Source organism: Mugil cephalus, chromosome 18 (assembly GCF_022458985.1).
Source record: "Mugil cephalus isolate CIBA_MC_2020 chromosome 18, CIBA_Mcephalus_1.1, whole genome shotgun sequence".
NCBI lineage: Eukaryota > Metazoa > Chordata > Actinopteri > Mugiliformes > Mugilidae > Mugil > Mugil cephalus.
In genome coordinates this window covers 6,193,975-6,217,677 of record NC_061787.1, presented here as the reverse complement: position 1 = coordinate 6,217,677, position 23,703 = coordinate 6,193,975, and the positions used below count along the sequence as shown (strand labels likewise).

Sequence of the window (23,703 nt, the reverse complement as noted above, 5' to 3'; positions counted from 1 at the left end):
GGAAACACTTGCACCTGGCACTCATTCATGTGGATGTTACTTAGACATGTAGCACCTGCCCAGACCAGACCACATGACACCCTCTGAAGGCCCATGTCCATCCTCTGATGAGTCATTTTTTTTTTTATATTAGAAGGCGTCATAGCCTAGTTTTAGCTGACCCGGTACCTGAAAAATGTAAATATATAGTTAGTGATTTGTATGTGTGTGTATTCAGAGATATATACTTCAGTGTACATGTGATGCAGATGCTCTACCAGAATCTCAGATAGTTCATTTAGAATCAAGAGTCTTTGCTGTCACTATGAGAACATAAAAATTTTGCATGACATGACAGTGAAGACTCATGATTCTTTATTTTATGCCGCTGTTTGATTGAGATCAGTCCTCTGTAATGAAGCTGCTCGCCGGCGCGAGCGCGTCTGCATCAGATTAAATGTTCTCTTAATGGAGCTATGGAGGCGGATGCATACTTTCTCATAACCGCTCTCGATTGTCTCAACAGATAAATGCCTGAACTAGGTGTTCGCGCATTTTCTTCTTCCTAGAAGTCAGATCGTTCTCCCAAGCAGCTCATCAGTGTTTTGTGCTTATGTAAAGCCTCTGGCCTTGGCGTCTAGACTGGAGGCATCGCACTGAATTAGGAGCGAGGACAAGTGTTACAGATTGATCCGAAGCCAGAATGTGCAGGTAAATGAACCCATGGACGGTCTTTGAATGGATTCGTTAGCTCATTGTGGGTTAACCGGTGGTGCTTTCTCCTCTGCAGGATGCATTTCCATTGTCAGTGTGTTTTTGAAAGCGAGGCGCCTCCGAGCCAGAGAGGAATCAGTCCAATCAGCTGTTTAACAGGTCCACTGAGGCCACGCGTAATGAGGCTAATTAATTGTCTTATTTACTCCCATTTACAGGTGCTTCATCTTCACACGGCGCACAGACACCTTCCTCTGTCTTCACCGCCGTGATTCATTTTTAATCAGTTTAATGCACATATTTCCCACGCAGCTACGCCGTGATAAATAAAGTCATTCTGCGCGTGTGACTGCTTTGTATGATGAGTAATTTCTCATAGTGGTTTGCAGGCGGCTCCCACTGCTCCGATGCGATTGTCCGGCTGAGTGATCCCTCATGTTATTGATGGATGCTTTTTAATCGCTGACACAAGCTCACAGCCAAGCTCCGTCGCACCGGAGCAGGAGTCGGGAGGGGTGGGGTGTGGTGGGGTTGTTTCAATCACCATCTGTTGAGCAGTCCGCCGACCCCGTCCCGGGCCCATTCATCTTTTATCCCTGCTCACCCAGGCCGCTGGAAAGTGGGGCACAGTCGATGACTCCAAATCAATCAAGCACTCTTGATGAGGTGGAATTATGAATTATGAATTCAGGATGAGCAGGGTTGGGTGGGGTGGGTGGGCTCTAAACTTCAACACACATGTGACCAGATGGCCGAAGAACAATAGACGCTGGCATGAGGATGAGGTGGTCAAGCATGATCTCTGAGATATAAACATTTGCACATGCTTTCTGCCATGATGTAAGAATATACACTCACAGGCCACTTTATTAGGTACACCTTGCCTTCAGAACTGTCTTAATTCTTGGTGTCATACTTTCAACAAGGTGTTGGAAACATTCCTTAGAGATTTTGGTCCATATTGACATGAAAGCATCAAATAGTTGGTGCAGATTTGTCGGCTGCACATCTATGATGCAAATCTTCCATTCCACCACATCCCAAAGGTGAAACATTGGAGTGAGATCTGGTGACTGTGGAGGCCATTGGAGTACAGTGACCTCATTGTCATGTTAAGATGATATGAGCTTTGTGACATGGTGCATTATCCTGCTGGAAGTAGCCGTCAGAAGATGGGTACATCAATAAGCTATATGTGCTAACGAGCAAATGAACAGGTGTGCCTAATAAAGTGGCAAGCGAGCGCATCTCGTCCTTCCCGGACCTGTGCTGCACTTGTTTGTCTCAGCCGGTTGAGGGACGCGTCGCTGCTCGCGTCCAGCTTCCAGCGGGTTCTGCAGAGGATTAGTCAGCTGCATTTATTTTAAGGGGTGAGAGCGCAGAGAGAGAGCGCTCAGTGCGCTCAGGTCTCCCAAGATGCAGCGTATCTACATGCACAGCAGCGAGCACTTTGAAGTCTTCACCACCGTCCTCGCTCCGCAAGGTGAGTGGAACCACATCTGCAGTGGAGCGAGGCGTGCAGCGTGACTTTATTTAGCGTGTTTAGCCAGATGATGATAATGATGATGGTGGTGATGACGATGAAATGATGGAGCCAACGTCCTTTGTTTTCTTGATTCCTCTTGAAGCTGCAGAAATATGTATTTATCAGTTTGTCTAAATATGTGCATATGTGCAGCTATGACAGATGTTAACCTTTTTTTTTTTTTTTTTTGCTGATTCATTTCTACTCTCAACAGGGAGGTATCGATACCGAGCAGAAGCAGAAAAGGCGAGTTCTCCTCAATTTAAACATCTACGCATGTTTAAATTGTTTGCTTAGTTTCACACAAAGAAACATAGATTTATTTATTTTTTATGTAAGTCTTACACATGACCTCAGATGTGACATTGATGTTACATAAAGTCAATTAATTAATTAATGTGGGATTAATTAATCTAATGCCTCAGACAAACACGCACCACATTTAGACAGGTAAAGAACACAGATTTAAGGTTCCACTGCCCAGACACGTAACCTCTGACACATAATCCTCTCCATTCACCTGCAGGCTGCAGAAAATACTTAAAGGATTTTACACCGACTATTTATAGACGACAATAATGCAGAAAGCACCTAATCTGAACTGAAACGTGCATCTTCTGTCATGAAATGCACAGTTTTAAACATGACTGCAGCTCTCCGTCTTGTCCATTAGATGGTGGTGGTGCACAAATACAGACCCCACTGGCCCGACGAGCTGGAGCTGCGTCCGGGCGACGTCATCCTGGTGCTGTCCAAGCATGAGGAGGAGAGGTGGTTTGGGCGGCTGCAGGACGGGCAGCAGGGCTATTTCCCCGCCTCGTGTGTGATGGAGCTGGGCCAGGTTGGTTTGGCTGAACTGAATGCGCTCAGTGATTAAGCAGGACCGGACCGCGCTTTCACCGCTGCAGCGCGAAGGGGGCAGATTATAGTTACTGTTCTGTTCCTCCCACATAAACACATTCCTCCCGCGATTAAACAGAGATATGTCTGTGTTGGAGCATTTCCCCCCCTCATAATTATTTCTTTATTGTTACATATTTAGTCAAGAATATTTATAGAAAACCCCCCTTCCTTCGTGTTTTACGCCTGGAGTTCGGTTTAGTTTGGAGGGAGATAATAAGAGTTACTGTGTTTTTCATGGCCATGGTGGCAGATTGAAAAATTAAATAAATGAAAAACCTCAGATTATATCATAGTGGTGTAATTAGGGCTATCTTTGTTTGAGTCAGAACATTTCCATTACACAGTCACTCAGAGGAAATGTGCATTTATGAGGCAGAGAGAGTTTACTAAGAGAAAACTGACCAAGACAGTTCATTAGGTACAGTAGTGCACAATGTTTCTGTGATTTAGCCGAGACCACGGACTAAAATGGGGTTGTTAAAACAGTAAAAACGATAAAAATCAATAGTAGATCATACAAACAACAGCCTCTAATGTGAAAACATGTGAATCAACAGCTCTCTCAGTAATTTTAAATAAACACAACCTTTGTGAAGCTAAGATTTAGGATAAACTGGCAACTGAGTTTACATCCTGAAGACTGAATCAAAAATAACTCTGACTCTTTTGCTTTGATTTGAATCATGCACGTCCCCCTGCTTTGTGTGTACATACACTGAAGTTATAAAGGCCTGTGAAGATTACCAGTCATGAAGTGGCTTATTTATTTTTTAATCTATCAGGAACATCTATATAACTATCGTCTGCTATCAGCCAAACACTCACCCCCATCTGGAGGAAGTTAACCTTAAATTAACAGATTAACCTTAACAATTGTGTCCTGTTAGGGTCAAATTTGACCCAAGTTAAAATGTGTAAAAAGTACATTTTCCTTCTTGTTTGTATGAGGACAAGGCTTCATGATGACCTCAAGAACAGCTACTTTAACAAAAGAATTTTTCACCATTTTAGTAAATTCTCTAAAAATGAAAGTGACATCCATGGTGTTATGGGTCAAATATTAACCTGCCAAGAATATTGACAGTTGGATCGTAGAAAATGGTCTTTTTTTTTTCTTTAGATGAAAATTGGCAGTGTATTCAAAGATAAAATGTCTATTGGGCCAAAAAATAACATTTAAAACAGTGCACATGGAAATTAATGCAGTTAGATATAAAGTGAAAAACAAACCTGGATGATAAACATTGTTTTATTTTTTTGATAATTTTGGGCTGAATTAAGAAGTGGGCATCTTTCTATCACGTTATAAGGGTTAAGGCTTTTCTATTTTTTATTTTTTTATTATTATTATTGTTCCCCACATTTAGAACAGATTAATCGCCTGAAATGGTGCAAGTAGCTTAGAGGCCGTTTAACGAAAACTAAACGTTTTATCAGCCACTTAGACGAGTCAAGAAAAGTCATACAGATCCAGCTGCCTTAGTTTGTAGGACATTATAATAGTACAGTGTTAAACAGGTGGAGTATTTCTTTAAAGAAAAGCTCTTTAATTCTCTGAAAATATGAAAAAACAGTTGTTTTAATGCAAACATTGGCTTATATGTATATTTATGATTAGTGCAGTTATAATGTATTTAATTTAATTTCTCTTAATGTATGAAGAAATAAAAAAAAGGTAAGATTATCATTTATTTATCTCACAAGTGGGGAGGGAAATAAAAAAATAAATTGCAAATTAATTAAATAAATCCATTAAATAAGGAACTGACTACTGTTATTTATGATGGTAACGGTACTAACAAATAGAAATCTGATTTATTTATTTTTTTAACTTACACACACTGTCTCCTCTCTCAGGCTAATCTGCCCATGAAGAGCCTGCGACGGGGTTTATCTCTCAGGACCTCAGCCGGAGACAACGAACGCATCAGATATGTAAAGTAAATGTAAACACAACAAACAACAACCATATCAGCAATTGTGCCTCCTCAATATGCATCCAACACACACGCGCGCACACCCAGCATCCGGCAGATGTTCCCCACATCCCCCATCTCCAAATCCCATCCCACCCCTCTCTCCGCCCAGCGCCCCTGAACAGGTGGCCCCCTCTCGTCCCTCATTAGTTGACAAAGCACACTGATTACCAGGCCCCCTAAACACACACACACACACACACATGCATGTACACGGGGCCAGTCAGCCCCTTCTCGCTGCATCTCATTAGGGCTAAAGAGTAGGAAAGAGTATTATTTTAATTTCACAGCCTCAAAATTAAACTTTGCTCTCTCTCTGTCTCTCTCACACACACACAAAAACCCTCCACACCGTCCAGCCCTGAGCCCGTCTTGTCTACTAGCGGCGGAATTTGGGTCATGAGGAATAAACAGGTCCTTTGTGTTTGTTATTTCCTCTTTGTCCCCCAGTGGACACATTCTGCAGGAGCTCAGGAGGGGGAGCAGGGGAGGAGCAGGCGGTGGAGGACTGGATGGAGGCCAGAGTGAGCGAGAGGGCCCCTTCCTGGTGCGGAGGCCCCAGATCCCTCAGCCTCAGCCTGTGGCCTCCCAGACCCAGACCCAGACCCAGACCCAGAGATCTCCGAACCTGCTCCACAGGATCTTGTCCAAGTGCCGGAAAAAGAGTGAATGCCGGGGAGCCACTAACGGTGCCTTCGAGGGCGACTAAGGAGCAGAGGAGCTTGTGAATGTCCATCATGTGTCATGTCAGATATTCGTGACTTAGCTACATCTCTAGAAGCAAAGAGGAGGTTAGATGCTGAATGTAAGCGCCACCCGATTAGCGACGTCCCCACCGGGCGTTTTGCTCATTATAGCCGACGGACAAGGAAATGCTGTGACATCACTCATGACGGGGGCGTCGACTCGAGCGCAATACACCATTTTTCCAGCATGCAAAGCTCCAAAAATGTAAAATTTAGACCCGTGCTTTGGAAAATATGTAATCGCTGCAACCACAATCACACGTGTAGCACTTAACTTCATGCGAGCAAATGTTGCTTTTCTTTTCTATAATGTTCATAGATGTTATGTCTGTTCTAATGTCTTAACTTCATTTGCTTGTGTTGGTATGTATGTATATAAATATATATATACGGCTGCAAGTTATAATTGCAGCAATGATGATAAAACCAGAAAACACTTCCCGGCTAACTTCTTCTTCTTTTTTTTTATTCCAGTGGAAACATGCCTCAGCATATTAGTCAATACTTAAGCTCCTGCTCATTTTCCTTTTTGGACACATTGGGCCTCCCTCCTATTTAACCGTGCTGGAGGAAAAAAAAAAAAAGCAAAAAGCAAAAAAAAACTCTCTCAAGCGAAAAGGAAGTGCGATTGAGGCCTGCCGAAAGCCTCGCCAAAGGACCGGGGATTGTGCCAGTTGCCCCGGCAACACAAAAGCAGCTCTCAGAAGTCGCATGTTAGCCCCCTCTTCTTACCGTGGTACCTCCCAGCGTGTCCCTGGTGGATCTCTAAAGGGTGGGCTGTAGATTACCTCCTTCTTCCAGTGGAGAGAAACAGAAAAACCTAATCCTAACCTTGGCCTTGACCTCAGCAGGGAAATTCATCCCTCCTCCTCCTCCCGTCGTTTGATATTCACTGTTGTATAATCCTTTGTAATAAAGGCTGTGGGAGGCAGTCACTCTGGGGCCAGTGTTTGGGAGGCATGCCTTGCACGGGGATGGGTGTAAATGCTACAAAGGGAGACAGCTCCTCTAACTCTGATTCACAGGGAGAATATTTGAGCACATCTAGGAGAAATGTCACCGACGTGAAGCCCTTCTTCACGTGTCGAGCATCGAAAAAAGCCCACGTGCCGGCCGTGCGGGAACAATTCAAATTAAAACTGCGTCATCGTCTGTGGATGTCGTGCCGCAGAACCTGGCAGGTCTCCAGTGCAAACGTGAGTCTGACTTACCTCACATGGCGCTGACACACAACAGTGGAAACACTGACCTATATAGGGGCGGAAAAGGCCGGGGTCCAATTTTAACACCACGCGCTCCCTCTCGGGGGCTGTGGACTCTCCCGCCTAAAAGCGTCCTATCCCTGCTGTGTTGTGTTGGGTGTCTTCTGAGGGGGGGGGGCGGAGGAGGGGTAACAGGGTGCCTGCCAGATGACTGCTCTGTCAGCCCTATAATGGGCTGCCATCTGCTGTCTAGCATACACAAAAGCAAACAGTGTGTGTGTGTGTGTGTGTGTGTATGCGAGAGAGTTTGTGCGCTTGGTTATGGGTGCGTGTGCTTTTTGGAGGAAGATGGAAGGGGAGGGGACGCCTGCAGGCTCTGCTTCATGTCTTCAGTGCAAGGTAGATGCACGGAGATGGACACACACATACCTTACCTCATCTAAGAGGAGGTGACTCCCTGAAACCCAAGCATCTGTAAGATTAAGATCTTTAGGTATTTTTGGGTTTACCTAAGAAGTAGGAAAAAAATAAGCATCATCTTTGAACTGGAAGTGAAAAAATTAGGTGGATATTTCACGGTATATTACAATTTAAAGTCCCCAAATGTGTAAAATGTACCAAAATATAAAACCGTTTAACGCAAAAGCAGAATTGGAAAGGACGAAATCCCAATGTCCTCAAACGAGGACTTGTGAATTTGTTAAATTTGCACGTCATATCAAGTTAATATGCATAAACATGACAGACAAAAGTGTCCCCTTATGAGGACAACAGGTCTAAATGAAGCAGAATAAGCTGCAACAAACCTGAAACCTAATGTCCCCGTATGAGGACGCCAGGTCTCAGGAGGATAAATTGGGGTGAATCTACATAGGATCATATAGTAAACTAAAATACAGCAGGTGATTACAAAACAATTCATTAATTAATTCGACAATATCAGATGAGAATACGTGAGGTTCTTCTCCTAAATACGTCCAGGAAGCGTGAGGTAGAAGAGGCTGCTGCCAATAATCAATTAAGAGGCAAAAAGGTTCCTGACATCTTTCAACTCGCAGCGAGGGTCACGCAAGAACAAAAGGCCTCTCTTGTACAAGAGCGAGAGCGGAGCGGGGACAGATTGATTAAGTGGACGCGGCGTGCGTGCGTGCGTGCATGCGGGCGGGCGGGCGGGCGCCTGTGCGTTTGCGTGTGTGCGCATTGTTCGTATGCACGCGCGCCGCAGCATAAGGCGACTCGTCACGTCCCTTTTGCCTCCGTCCCATTCGGGGGGCAATCGAGTGAATGCGGCCGTAAAAACCAACAGCCCCGAGGACAAAGGAGCCCGGGGGCATTAAGTCATGGGTGAGTGGGCCCCTTTAAGGCCAACAGCTGACCCTGTGGAGAGGCCTCTTGTTCTGGTGGAGGGGGCTCGTGTCCCTGGACCCCAGGCCAAGTTGACAGCATCCCAGCATATACATACAAGCATGACGTGCCTGTATGTGTTTGGGGGGTGGGGGGGGGGGGTTGGCTTAAAGCACTCGATCGGCCCTTCACCTGTCAACTCCACCTGAAGGCGGCTCAAAGGGTGGAGGGTTAGGAGTTTAAAGATTTTTTTTTTTTTTTGGCAGGGTGTTGTTGCGCCTGCTGTGAACATGTCAGAAAAAAAAATCTTCATTAGGAAGGAAGACGCCACAGCAGCCATGCAATGAACGCATTTATTTATTTTTTTTCCAGATTAAGTACATGGTTACAAAGACAGTTGGCAGGATTTCTAATGGTACCTTGGTTATGACTTCAACTGAAACTGCTACATAAAAGAAGTGTTAACATCTGTGATTCATCTTGTAAATGAAAGCAAAGTCCAGCATCTTTGTGTATTGCTTAACGTGCATAACTGGCGTACGAGAGCCGCTACCGTCCTGCATATGTACTTAACTCCCTCAAAAACCTATGATGTCGCATGGCCAAGTTAACAAATCTTCACAAAAGGAATGAACGAACCGACAAGACGTATGACGCAAATATATACAGACCAGAACTCGCGCGGATGTTGAGTCTGCGCTCAAATATCCTGATCTTTCCACTTGATTCGCCTGACAAGATTCCCTTCTCACTGAAACACTTAATGCAGGATAATCCAGATTATGACAAGCACTGGATCCGCTAACGCAGATAGCATTTACAGCCGCAGTGCTACCGGATTATAGAGTGTTATAAAATAAAAATAAAAAGTGCCACGAATCAGGCTGTTAAAACTTGGAAGCACACGTATTTACAGGATATTTTAAGCCTCGTGTCAAATAAGGAGCAGACGAGGGTCTCGCTCGAGGGTTTTTTCAGCAGGATATGAGGAGACGCTAGCTGCTGCTGCTGCTGCAGGGATGAGATTTGTGTCATAAAAAACAGTCTACGTCAGCTGTGCTTTTTTTTCTTTTCTTTCATGTAGTGTATTCTAAGTACACGTTTCGTTTCTGCAGCCGAAAACAGGAGAAAAGAACATTTTAAAATCAAGCAGCATGAACTCAATGTCAAAAAAAACAACAAAAAAAAAGATGGAAAACATCCGGCTAACACACACACACACAAAAATAAAGAAGCTACATCATGAAAATGAACAGACATTTAAATTCAAATGAGTAAAAAGTGCAATTTGTCTATGATTAGAGGTCGGAGATGGAGTCCCGCTACCTAATAGCGAACGTTTGAGTCAATGGGGTAAAAAAAAAGTACTATCTACTTTTTATGTTTATGTTACAAGATCACACACATACAACTACACATTGATTATCTGCTAGATCTTGCCTCGTCTGGAAAATAAAATGAAAATTAGTGGCAGTGGATGTTCATCTAACTTGGAGATTTGCCCAATCCTGATTTTGAAAGAGAAAAAAGACAATAAAATTCTTCAATAATTTCTCTTAAATGTTTTCTCTTTTTTTTTTTTAGAAATAAATAAATTAGTAGACATTAAATAAATAAAAACCTACAGCCTTCACATCATACAAAAAAAAATAAAATAAAAAAAAAAATAAAACAAGATAAAATCCTTCTCCACCAAATGCTTGTTTTCGAATGATATGAAACGTCTCACCGAAGCGACGACGCTGAGAACTGCTTCAGAGCTTTTAGGCTGTTTTGTCAGCAAACTTAAACTTCTTTAAAAAAAAAAAAAACTTGCAGGTGTCCGATTTATATTAATATCTATGCTTTAGAGCTGTCATGTAATAAATAGAACAAACAGAAATAAACATTAAGGTACCCTTCCATTTTTGAGGTTCTAACACATTGCAATGAAATACATTCAACCCTTGGAAAGGAAATGTAAGACAAAAGAAAAAGAAGAAGAAGAAGAAGAAGAAAGAAATAAGATACCATCACAAGTGCTCTCCAGTTTGCCCTTAAACACACTGCTCCTCTCTCAGCAGCAAAATCAACTCAGTAGTGCAATACTGACAGCTTCTAATCACTTCACATCACCTTGGACAGGCAACAACGTAACTCTGCCGTTAAAAAACAAAACAAAAAAACAAAATCTACACTTCTGCTTATTTCAAAGTTATTATTTCTGTACTTTGTGTGTCTGTAGAGATAAGAAAAATGCTGCATGTACTTGGTTTACGTGTGGCAGTTTAGACAAACAAGCTGGAAGAGATGCACAATAAGTGGCGTTCCATAATTAAACGTCTCTCTTGTCATATATTAACAATATAAGAAAGCAGCCACTGCTAGGAATACACACTCTATGTCTAAAGCCTACTGTATGTGCAGGTTGATTCAGGAAAAAAAAAAAGAAACAAAAATGTTTGTTTTTGAAATGCTGGTTCAGAATAATGCTGGCCAAATAGAGAGAACACTTCTGAACATTAAAACTACTTCCTAGAAATGTGTCGACAACAACACCAGCAGCCGTGGACGTCCTTGGCAGTGCATTTCTGCTTCGAAAAGAAAAAAACAAAACGGTTTGTCCTCACTGGATTGTCTCTTACGGGATTCAGCTGTCGGACAGAAGTAGTGCTGCTGCATTCGTAGTGGAGGGGTGAGGGTGGGGTGGGAGGGGGCGGCTTTAAAGTACGAGGGCCCTCGAGGTAGAGCCGGACGACGGGTAGGGATTCAGATACTGACGAGCCTGTTCTGTCATGATCAGCTGGTCCTCTGTCTTCCCATAAACCACTGCTTCCCAATCACTCACCTGCAGAGAAGGAGATCAGTGGGAGCCTCCTCTTGCTTGGATAAAAAGGTTTTCTTTTTTCTTTTATAATTTAATAAATGGTAACTGGAAGCTAAGGCTGGGTGGTATGACCAAAAATGTATATTGCGGTATTTTTTTGTCATGCATAATCACGTGTTCACAACATTTTCTACTGGGTGAGAAATGATGTCATGATGAGAAAATATTGTAGAATAATCCCACACTAATAGTAAAACAGGTTTGCACGCCTCCATGTTAGCGCTGACTGCTAATGTGGAAATCCAGGGACATTAAAGAACCAGTTTCATATATTTTGACACATTTATCCATATTTAAACTAGTATGTCTGTGATGTCATTAGCAGCGCGACCAGCTACCGTAATAACTGTAGTCTGCGCGCAACATTTTTTTTTCTCATTCATAAAAAGCTAAAATTAGGGACATTTTCGGGGGAAGCTTTTGCCGGCGGGACAGGTCATTAAAAATGGGGACTGTCCCCAGGAATAAAATACAAACAACCAACACAGTACCTTTTTTTTTTGGGCACAAGTCCTTTCTTGTGCTGCTGATGTTGGAAACATTTAATCTTTGCATCATGTTTGTTTAGAAGCGCTAAAATCAATCAATCAAATACGCCGGTATATTAAAAATTCATATCATAATGGTATTCAGTATGAACCGGTTTACCGTCCAGCCCTACTGGAAGCCAAGAGAAAACAACCTAACGAGTGTTTGGTTGCAACGTACCTGTGCTGGTGTGTGTTTCGGAGCTTTGTGGGAGGGAGGAGGCTTCTTCACCTGGGGGCTAGTAAAGCGATGAGGGTGAATGGAGCCTCCTGACGAGGAGTCCTCTTTCCCGGAGGTCGAAGAGCGGCTACACTCCTCTTGCTCAGGGATCAAGGTGACCAGGGAAGAGCTCGTCAGTAGACTTTCTTCTGACAACTGTAACAGGAGATTAAAAACAAAAGTGAAACCAATTATTAAATCCAACACTGTTACAATAGGTACAAATATGCATGCACGGTCAACCAGCATGAAACCAGCATCAAATGCTCACTTATGTTGCACTTTGTAGAGTTTATAGATTTAGATACAGGATCTGAGTGATTAAGTATTTTCAGAGAAACTTACTTGTGCATCGTTCAGCTGCTCTTGGAAGAGTTGGACGTTGAGGTTGTCTTTGCCCCAAGGGTCAAGTACAAGAGACTTGCGCACTTTTCTGGCCGGGCCTTCCATCTTAATCGAAAGGGGGAATAATCTCAGTTTAAAATATTGGATCAAAATCTCCCTTTATCAGAGGTAAATATGTTGGGGGTGATGTAACGCGTCCATTCATTACATACATTGTGTTTCCATGCTCTGAAGTCAGGCTGGATATCAGCTCTGTTGAAGATGTCCGTCCCGGTCTCCTGCTTCAGGACTTCCCGTATGTCTTCCTCCAGATAAGCCAAAGGCTGTGGCTGCGGAACACAAACGGACAAGAATAACCACGAGAACGCGAAGCCGTTGTGATCAGTTCCAAAGCGTCGACCATTTACCTCCATCTTCAGTGGCCCGTGCATTTTCTCTTGGGCGGCCAAAGCGTTTTTGAAGGGGGTCGGGGTCCTCGGGGTTGGAATCATGACGGTTTTACGGAATTTAGGGGTCCTGGAACTGCAAAAAAAATACTATTATTACAATGTTATTTTGCCAAACAATAGCATTTCTGACTTGAGTTTTGCTGCTTGTATTTACCCATCGTTTTCTTTCTGGTGTTTAGGTGTGGTTTCTTTATGGAGGGGAGTGTTCAGGAGACACCTTTGACCACACACGGGAGTCGACGTCAGGGCCGGGTTGTCCAGATTCAGGTGATCTGATATGTTGCAGAACTTCAGACACAGACAGACATGGCGGCGTATTAGACACATCAACACATGAGAGGTGAGGATTACGGTTTGAAGAAGAGAAAAAAAGGTTTCATTTACTCGCGACGGGGTGAATGGCAGCGACTTCGTGGGCGTTTTCTTCGGAGAGTTTGGGATATTCTCCAAGAAGGAGGAGCACGTTCTGTCGCCCAGAGGAGACGGTTCACCTCTTTCTCTTCTCCTCTTCTTCCCAGTGGACGCCTGGGAGGGTTTGGATGAGCTGATTGGCGTCAGGGCGGTAACACCTCCCACGCCGAACGGAGCGCAGTTCCTGTCGTGGCCTGTGATGGCGCTGGGAGTGCTGACTTGGTAGTCCGCCGGGTTATAAACTGTCCTTTCTTGCAGGAGAGTGGTGAAGCCGGCCTGGTTGTGCCTGGGTGGCGTCGCCGTCTCTGACATGTCAAAACTGGCCACGTCGCTCCATGAAACGGGGTCCTGCAGAGCCAAACACATCTACAGTAGATATTTAATACATTCATGACATCGGGTCAACGAGTACCGACATGCATTGCGTCCCTGTTACTCCTTGTGTTACTCACTGAATCAATGAGCTCCATGGTCTCTGCAAACTCCGGTATGGTCTGAAGGGTGGAGAGCACAGTGCTGGCCTCTACAGCCAGGAACTTGCTGGGGGAAACAGGAAGCTGCGCTGGAGGTCCCTGTGGGATCTCGGGGCCCCTCCAGGGTCTTCGCTCCGCTTGTTCCTCCAGGCTGCTGCTACTCGTGGTTAATGTGTCATCGGAAACAGCGTCTGACCAGGCGGAGTACTGCTCTAAACTCTGAGAGGGGGGTGGAAAGTGGCTAGCGTTAGGTCATTGGCTCTACCGCGAGTCTCATTTGATGGTGTAAGGTCCGTGTATGTTTTTGGTCATCGGATTTTTTCCATTCAGAAATGGACATAAAACAAAAAAAGTGAGCGGTTATTTGATTTTCATTTTAAAATTCAAAAATTAAAATTGAAATTTAAGGCATTTTTCTTTATCGGGGTCGAGCATGGATAAATCAAACTTTCATTTTCTGTTTCTAAAAACAAACACAAACAACAAACAAAAAAATGTTTTTTTTTTTTTTTTTAATATATTGTGAGACAGGAAGTTGTTGTTTTCAAAGTAAGAGCACATACTGTATGAGGACAGCTCTGTGTTTTTCAAAATAATAGAAGAGTCTCAGTGAAGAAGACATGAGCTAAGCCACATATTTCAGGTAAAAAATGTAAATAACCACATATAATCAGGAAGTAGTTAGCTACTAGCTAACATTACTCTGATATGCGTGCAGGGATTTCTGCAGATGACAAGCCTCGTTTTGCAATTTTCAATTTCAATTTCAATAATGACATCAGAGTAAGGCTCCAAAGACATTTTAGCCTGGGCTAGCTAGGGAAATTACAGAGAAGTCATATACTTGTGTGCTCTTGCCATAAACACAGTACCGTCCTCATACGTGCTCTTACTTTGAAAGCGACAACTTCCGGTTGCAAAATATGAAATGTTTCCGCCTACTAATGATTTCATTTTTATTTTTACAAGAAGAAAATGAAAATTCACCAGTCTATAATGTTTTGTTTATCCCTTCTCAACCTTGAAGAAGACAAAATGCCTTGAATTTCCATTTTAATTTCTGAACTGTAAAATGAGATCTTTTTTTTTTTCATATCCTAATTAAAATCCAATGACCGTAAACATACACGGACTATGGTGTAATTATGATAAATGTATTTGGCACCAGTCTCAAAATCATCTGTGACTATGTCAAAGAGTGGAAAACACTGGTGGTTCTACAAAAACACCAGCTCGATGAGCAAACCAGTGGCTGTGATGGGGTGTGGTGAATGAATGAAGTGTGAAAACCATGTAACTGGAGACAGAACAGGAAAAGGAAAGACAGAGCGCTTGGTGAAAAAACCAAACTGCTTGCCGAGTGTGGGTTTGGTGGAGGTGGTGGTGGTGGGGTGAGGACTAGAGGGGATGGAGGAGCGTGTTCAGGTCTGAAACTGTTATAATGAGGAGGGGGAGGGGGGAGAGGAAGTGGGGAGGAGGGGGAGGGTGGGGGGGCGACTACTAAGCACAGCTCCAGGCCAATCTGAGTCAGTAGCGAGATGCGGGGGAAAGTAGTTACTATAGCAACACTACAACAATCAGGCTACAGGCGCTCATACATGTGCATCACTCTCGTTTCCATGGATACACACACTGCAAAAAGTCCATCCAGTCCAAGAAAAACTCCACCAAACAGATGGAATTTATTTTATTATTAAATTATTTTTAGAGTCCGTATTATTTATTTGACTTTGGTTTGATTTCAAGGCTTCGACCTTAGATGAGCATTGTCCTTTTTGCAGTGTCTGTACGCTACAAACACACGCAGGCTACGCTGGCTAACACACATTTCGGAGTGTGTTCTTACACATGAACCTCTGCACTGCACTTGACGTTGGACTTCGCTCTCTGCTGACATAAGCAGCAGCTCAAGCTCCTTAATTCTTTGCTCTCTGTCGGGGTCATCCAGGCAGGATGGCTGGAATAAACAAACGTGAGGGAGGAGAGGGCGGTAAAACAAAAAAAAAAAAAAAGAAAGAAAGAAAAAGAAAAAGAGGGAAGGAAAGAGTTAGGAGGAAAACCAGGAAGAAGAGACACACAAACATAACAAATTTACACGTAAGATATTGAATGTTAGGAGAAAATTACAGGACATTCAAGTACTCGATTTGAGGTCCGGTGTTAGCAATCACAAGTGTAACAACAAAAAGAAAGACCAGAAAATAAGGAATGTGAAAAGACTTTCCAACTAGCATGCACATATGCAATTACATAACCAAAGACTCACTGATATGAAGGCTGGATTTTCTGGAAGACTGTCCATCATATGTCCACTGTGGGGATCGAATGGATAGCCACACATCTACAACAAACATAAACACACAACTTAAGTAATAGGCTCAAATTAAAAGACATTAAAAATGCTTTGCGGCGTGAGGTGATGATGGACCTGGTTGGGTCCTGTCATAGGCAAAGGACTGTGGTCGCAGTCCTGGGGCTCTGCTGGAGGACATGGTCTGTTGTGGCGTCTCTTCACACTAGTAGAGGAAGAGAAAGTCTTGCCGCCATCTTGCAGGTACCCTTCGTGCTCCACCTTCCTCCTCATGGTGGAATTCCAGTGGTTCTTGATGGAGTTGTCCGTCCTATTGGGGAAGAAGGTTGATATTGACTTTCATCACTACAACCGGACGCAGAATGATGCAACACGTGATGACGCTGTCGCCGTTACCGTCCAGGAAGGAGCTTGGAGATCTCTGCCCAGCGGTTGCCAAGTCGTTTGTGAGCCTCGTAGATGATCCGATCCTCTTCCTGAGTCCATGACGACTTCTTCACCTCTGGGTTGAGGTGGTTGTGCCACCGTTCACGGCACTGCTTTCCGATCCGTCCCTGGAGGTGCTTAGCGATCACAGACCAACGCTTGGGGCCATACTTGTGCACCAGGTCAATAACCTAAACAAGCCATCACATTAGGTGGTATTTAGTTTAAAGCTTTTATTTTGAAGTCATAATATTAGCGATCACTGAGCAACGATTGGGGCCATACTTGTGTACTAGGTCAATAATCTGAACAAGCCATCACATTGGGTGATATTCAGTAAGAAGCTTTTATTTTGATGTTGCAATATTGTGTACTAGGTCAATAATCTAAACAAGCCATCACATTGGGTGATATTCAGTAAGAAGCTTTTATTTTGATGTTGCAATATTGTGTACTAGGTCAATAATCTAAACAAGCCATCACATTGGGTGGTATTCCGTAAGAAGCTTTTATTTTGATGTTGCAATATTGTGTACTAGGTCAATAATCTAAACAAGCCATCACATTGGGTGGTATTCAGTAAGAAGCTTTTATTTGGAAGTTATGATATTGTGTACTAGGTCAATAATCTAAACAAGCCATCACATTGGGTGGAATTTCTTAAGAAGCTTTTATTTTGACGTCATAATATTAGTGGTAACTAAGTAACGCTTGGGGCCATGCTTGCGTACTTGGTTAAAAACCTAAACAAACCATCACTTAGGGTGGTAGCTTTTATTTTGAAGTTGTAATATGGTTTGTTTTCTTTTATAAATGGAGGTACTTAATGATCACTGACCAACGCATGGGGCCATACTCGTGTACTAGGTCGATAACCTAAACAAGCCATCACATTGGGTGGTATTCCTTAAGAAGCTTTTATTTTGAAGTCGCAATACTGTATACTAGGTCAAAAACCTAAACAAACCATCACATTGGGTGGTATTCCTTAAGAAGCTTTTATATTGAAGTCATAATATTAGTGGAAACTGAGTAACACTTGGGGCCATACTTGTGTACTTGGTTAAAAACCTAAACAAACCATCACATTGGGTGGTACTCCGTAAAAAGCTTTTTAGCAAATATGTTGTTTTATTTTTGAGAGAGAAGGGGGGTTCTAAAAAGTTTGTTTTCATAATATTAGCGGTCACTGAGCAACGCTTGGCGCCATACTTGTGTACTAGGTCAATAATCTAAACAAGCCATCACATTGCGTGGTATTCAGTAAGAAGCTTTTATTTTGAAGTCATAATATTGTTTGTTTTATTTTATAAATGGATGCAGGAAGGCCCTGGCTTTGTTCAAACTACAAGCTTGTGTAAAAGACTTTCACACTTATAATAAGCAGTGTTTAGAAAGCGTCCCACTGTGGCAGCAGCAGAGCTTGTTTGTCTTTTTCTGTCAAGGCTAAAAAATGTCATGATGTCATTGTTGGCAGGTCAAGCGATTACTGATAGCTCCGTTTCTGTTTTTGATGCCAGAATCCTGTAGGAAGGAGACATCATTCTCGACATTCTTGAACAATAGTGATCCATTTAAGGAATGCGTTGCTCATCTAAGAACCGTGGAAGATGTAATACTCCGCTCGGTACAAAAAAGGGCAGGGTGCTGACTTGGAAAGTGTGTGTTTTATGAGGACTGGAGCAGTGAAGCACTCACTTTACAGAAAGAAAACTTCTTGGCGGGAACTAAGTCGGCGCATGTGCACAACCCTGTTAGTCTGGTGGTAAACACACATTGCACATTGTGTTTTTGTATTGTGATCTTTTGTATATTTTACATGTCATTTAATATTTTATACATACTTAACACTCTGTATTCAGTTTTATTTTATTTTATTACCCTGTTTTGCTGTTATTCCTCCTGTTTCTATGCGATTAAGCTACCGGACACTGAAATTTCCCACAGGAAACCCATCTATCTATTTATAGCTGGGCTTCCATTACAGTTTTTTGCAAAATAAAAGTCACATTTCTGAAATTTTCAAAGTGCGTATATCCATTGAAAGGTGTTTTGCAAATGAGCTGTAACTCTTGTCTCTGGTGACGGGGAAATACGAGAAAAAAAAGTGTTTCCATTGCACTTTTGCGATAAACTTTTATATATATATCGATACATCTGATGAAATCACCTCATGAGAGCGTAAAAAAAGTTTCAGCTAGGATTTTCGAAATGTAGGTGTTTCCATTACCAGTTTTCTATTGCGATATTTAGGTTTTGCACATTTCTAGTTGTAATGGAAACTTAACATATTACTCCCTGCTTCCCTCTGCCCTCCCCTATCATTTACCTCCTTCTTTATGTCCTGAGCAGAAACCTCCCAGCTCCTCTTACCTTTTGATCCTCCTCTTTTGTCCAGGGTCCTTTCACAAGTTCTGGGTTGAGCACCTTCTGCCAGCGGTGCTGACACTGACCATCTGTCCTCCCCTGTGATAGAGACACGCACAAAGTGCAACACCTCACAGTTACACCTACTCCTGACAGCTGTAAATAAACCTGCGCTCGTGGCTGACGTACGGGTCAGAAAAAAATATAACTGTTGCATGGTCGACGACTTAAACTAATGAGACAAGGCAGATAATGTGTATCTATGTACTTACTGGGAAAACGTTGGCTATTAATTTCCAGGACTCGGTTCCATGCTGATCAACAAGCTTTTTCAGTTTTTCATCCTTTAAGGGTTGGAAAAGATGAGAAAAGAAAGATTATAAGAGTGTGTTTCTGTTTGCAAGAGGATAAAACATGCAGGTAAAAGTCTCAGTCCAGACCAAACGCACTTCTCGGACAAACTCACCTCATCTCGTGACCACTTTACTTTGCATAGTGTCTTTTTGTCTTTGCTCTTCTCTTTACTTTCCGGATCTGTGGAGAGCAGCTCTTCATCCTCATCATTGCTAAAAAATGAACAGAACAAACAGCGGGAAGATTTTATGAGGTCACTCAGTGTAAGCTTAGTAGTAGTCTTGAAAAGGAAATCCCCCAATACTCATTTTTGTAGTAGTTATGCAAATAATTTAACTTTCAGAGACCTGAGCTTTTTGTTTGGTATGAATTAGTTGGACCTAAGAAGTATAAAAACTAAGTATCGTCCGAAAAAATTATGTCCTCATGTGTGGACACAGGGATTATTGTACTCAGTATTATGATAAAGTCACCATTATGTAACAAAATATGAAACTGTTCATTTTCGTGTCTTAACATTGCTGTACAGAAGCAGAATAGCAATGTCTTCTATTGAGTACTAGCTAATTAGTGAACTTAAAGCTTGTTACTATTGATTTGCACGTCATGTTAAACTAGAAAACTACTTTCAACTGTTTTTAACCCTTTTGTTATGTGATCGGCTGCAGAACGAACCCGCTGAAATGAACGCTATAGTGTTTTTTTACACCAACTAGTCATAAAAGTGTAAATGAAGCAGAATAATCTGCCACAAACCTAAAACTTAACGTCCCCATATGAGGACGCAGGGTCTCAAGAGGTTAACCTCAACTCAAAGCAGTGTAATCACAGCTGCTAGCCATTGCATCGGATGCATTGATAGGGGTAAACTGTGAGTAAACATCAAGTAAATCAGCTGGTTGAAGTTGGCCACCATTCTTTCGATATAACGGTAAAACCTCAAAACAACAACCTAATTGCTGCTCGCCGACTGAAGTCAGAACCGAAAAATATAACCCAGCATTGGCATTGACTCTAAATACATTATCAAGACAATATAAATGATGTAGTGAATAAAGTATATTATAGTCACTGGTATTTTTCGAGGGTAAAATGAGAGACAGATGCAAAATATGCAGTAAATCCTGATGACATAAAAACTTGGCAGGTACCACTGTACCGTGTTCCAGAAAACCTGCTTCCTGGGAAATACTGTAACACCGTCTTCGTGGCAACACTAATAACTGGTGGCGAAAGTAAGTTGCCAAGATCTGCTCCTACACTGCAGACCTGTAAACTCACACACATGCAGGAAAACTAGTGCTTTCCTACGGTTGGTGCATCAAAATGTGGACACTTGAGCGCGGACGCCCCGAATTACGGCATTTGAATTTTGGCGTGGCCTGACTCCTTCGCTGGAGCAAAGAGAAGCGTGTCCCGGACCTATGGCTAAACAGGAAGGAGGGGCGTAAGGTGAACTGGACTGGACTGGAGGAAAGGGGCGATCCCTCATCAACAGGCTCTTTCACTTCCAGAGGTGTATGAGTGTGTGTGTGTGACGATGAGGTGTAGGAGGAGGTGTGCTGGGGTGTGGTCAGGGCAATGGCAAAGAACTAACGGTCCAGTTGTTCAAACAAAAAAGAGAAAAAAAAGAGGCGTTTTTATATAACTTCTCATCTTATTTGCTTATTTATTAACTTAAGCAATACTACAAATAAAAACTGCATTAGGAATATGCAGTTAATAGGATATTGCAGGTACAGGAGTTGTCCTAAGGAGAAAACATAAAAACCCACCCACCATATATGGTGGACATTATCTCATTTGGGATGAGATAATATATTATAAACAAAAAGCATGGTAGTATTTCGGGGGGCTAGATATATAATCCCAAGCCTTAATAAAGCAGAAACAAAAACAGACTGTATGGTTGTTCAACCAATACTTTGTTTTGGCTATAAAGCATCAGAAAATAATGAAAAGCACTGTATGTTCCAGGAAACCAAAAAAAAAAAAAAATGTTGGCACTTTTTCTGGGTGAATTAATAAAATCAGGATTATGCAGGTCCATTCATCATTAGTCACAGATTTGAATGCAAAAGTTGCTAAGGTAAACATAGCTGTTGCGTAATTCCAGTGCTCCGCCTGCCTTGATCTGTTTGTTTGACTTCTAGGGTACTTTTTGAACCACAAAGAAGTGGCTATGGGGACTTTAGGTACTTTTCCCCCCTCAAAAGATTGTCTTCCCACTTGGCCAGAAAGACAGGCTTGACTAGACTACATGCACAATTAATGTAATATAATGCAGAATGACACCACACATCTTCATGTTATGTGATGTGCATTTCATTTGTCAGCTTGTCACTTTTTAATTAATGCTCTTGTTGCGTAACTGCAAGTAGACAATGGCTGGCTGGCCTCCATTGCACTATAAGATATTATGACATAATGCAAGTTTCCAGCAGTATTGCAACTCATTTTGTTAAAATAAATAAATAAAAAGTTTTGTGTGTACCAGGTTTAAACTAAATAATATACTCATATTCAGGTTGCTGCTGCTGCTGGAGTGGGTCAACCATTACTTATTACACAACTTTACTGACATTCATATCACATAAAAGATCGCGTTACAATTTAACTGTGCAGGTGCAATGCATGTTACATAAAAAAATAAAAAATAAAAAAGGATGACGTGGACGCCCACACTGTAATAGCAGGACATTGATCCGGGTTGTTTTCGCTTTATTTGCATAGACGCATGGATAATTAAGTCAAGCAGATGGCTAGCGGGTAGTGACACAGCACTTTATTATTATGGGAATCATCATCATTATTATTATTATTATTATTCATGCTGGCACCCACCTGCGCGATTTCACGTTGTCCATGACAGTCGGTGTGAAGATTGAAGCTTCTCAAAGACGAACCCCGTGTTTAGCAGCTCTCTAAAACCCCGCATGAACAGAAGTGTATCCATAGAAGTTTGCGGGCTGCAGGAATTGCAGGTTTCATTTGCAGCTTAGCCGGCTAACTCACAACACTACTAAAAGACATGTTCGCGGCCGGTAACATGTCTCCAAAAGAAAAGGGGGTCGCTGCTCGGATACGCGGCTCAAAACGCGGATATTAAGCTGGAGCCTGTTTCTTTCATAGTTCTCCTCCTCTCCTCTGCACTTGTGTGTTTTTAGTTTGGTGATTTTTGTCCATCCCGCCGATTCTAGCGCCCGGCCCTCTGCGCGGGCGGCCTCGCTCCTGATTGGTCGGGAGCGTTGCTAGGAGGGAGGGAGAAACGGGAGTCGAAGCTCGAACGTGATTGGATAAAAAATGAGGAGGAACTCCCGGTGGTTTGTTTTCATTGGTTTAGCGCTCAAAGGAGGCGGGGCTTAGGTGAGACTACTGTGCTGTCACCTTTTGCTGCAGAATGGGTCTTTTCATTAGGGTGATGGTGGCTCAAAGTGGGGTGCGGGGACTTTCGGGGGGCCTTTTAGGGGGTTTCGGGGAGTTTCTAACCACATAGTGTGTTTCACATATCTTCAATTTACCATCGGACTACATCAGCTCTACATTTGTCCTTATTTTAATTTTAGTTGAAATATTGCTATCCTTTATTTGTTTATTTAGTATTGCAAGATATATAATATATTTAAGTTATATAATCATATCTGTACATAGGTGATATAATGCATTAATGTGAACCTCGGTAACATACACTGACTTGTATTGCAGTGTTCACGTTTACTCTGTAGTTATAATAATATTTGCGACATCTGCCTTGAGGCATTGTCCCAGGAGAGAGTGAAACAGGGCACACAGTATTCTCTTCAGTTTTTCTACAAACAGTGTTTTGCTGACATCTAGCGGACACAGCTTTGGAGTTCTCATAATGTTTATTGCCTAATGCATTTAAAATACACCATTTGCGAATGAAAGCGTGTTTTATTAAGGCGCCATCTCATCTAAATTTCCAATAGATCGCTCATTAGATCAGAAAAAAATGCCTCTAGTTAGTATTCATCATCGCAGCTCTATGCAGGTAAGTCGTCTCGGGACGTAGCTTTTTTTTTTTTTTTGTAATAGGAAAAGTGGTGCAATGCGTCTGTTTTTGATTCTGGCACCATGTGTTACTACTAAAAAGTAACTGATTCCATGTAAACGCTGAAAGTTCAAAGCGTATACATTACTTATTTGTCAATGCACCTTAGTCACGACTTTGATATATCTCATTCTCTTGCAGCGATCATGTGTATCGCATAATAAACGCGATTACTGAACTTATTTATAATGATCCATCATTATTCTGTTCCTCTATTGGTTCCCATTGTTCGTGCTGTAAAAATAGTATGTTCTGTTTTATTAGAATGTTTTTTCATGTCCAGCCTTTCTACCTCCTGTAGGTGACACTGTTTGACTGTTTGACTTCTCAGTGTGGTAATTCCTGGTGGTGGTTAACGTAAGTGTGCAAAGCAGACACTCACACGGTCGGAAGTTATTCACTGCGCCTTAAAAATAAAAACCCAAGTACGGTGCTGTGGAACAAACACAATTTATGACATCCAAAGAAGTTCTCACACTAGATAAACATACAA

General features: G+C 42.3%; 2 protein-coding genes across 4 annotated transcripts; one reads left to right on the top strand and one right to left on the bottom strand.

Moving 5' to 3' along the window:
* The first annotated feature begins 1,921 nt into the window (after positions 1-1,921).
* On the top strand, positions 1,922-6,282 carry LOC124995743 (SH3 domain-containing protein 21-like). Its single transcript, XM_047568389.1, has 5 exons — positions 1,922-2,176; positions 2,433-2,464; positions 2,892-3,059; positions 4,979-5,061; positions 5,548-6,282. Exons 1-5 carry the CDS (start codon positions 2,110-2,112, stop codon positions 5,804-5,806), a joined length of 609 nt encoding a protein of 202 aa, XP_047424345.1. The 5' UTR covers positions 1,922-2,109; the 3' UTR covers positions 5,807-6,282.
* Positions 6,283-8,728: 2,446 nt separating this feature from the next.
* Positions 8,729-22,417, bottom strand: mybl1 (v-myb avian myeloblastosis viral oncogene homolog-like 1). Of its 3 annotated transcripts, none has more exons than XM_047612118.1 (16): positions 21,983-22,417; positions 19,251-19,350; positions 19,057-19,128; positions 18,791-18,883; positions 16,388-16,608; positions 16,109-16,301; positions 15,947-16,021; positions 15,527-15,637; positions 13,660-13,899; positions 13,181-13,573; positions 12,951-13,084; positions 12,755-12,869; positions 12,560-12,676; positions 12,348-12,452; positions 11,964-12,158; positions 8,729-11,216 (listed from the first exon to the last, which is right to left on the bottom strand). In XM_047612118.1, the coding sequence occupies exons 1-16, from the start codon at positions 22,003-22,005 to the stop codon at positions 11,091-11,093; spliced, it is 2,313 nt and encodes a 770-aa protein (XP_047468074.1). In that variant the 5' UTR covers positions 22,006-22,417; the 3' UTR covers positions 8,729-11,090. The 3 variants fall into 3 exon arrangements, with proteins under 3 accessions (XP_047468074.1, XP_047468075.1, XP_047468076.1); XM_047612119.1 differs by having other exon boundaries at positions 13,181-13,555; XM_047612120.1 differs by lacking the exon at positions 15,527-15,637.
* Positions 22,418-23,703: the final 1,286 nt, after the last annotated feature.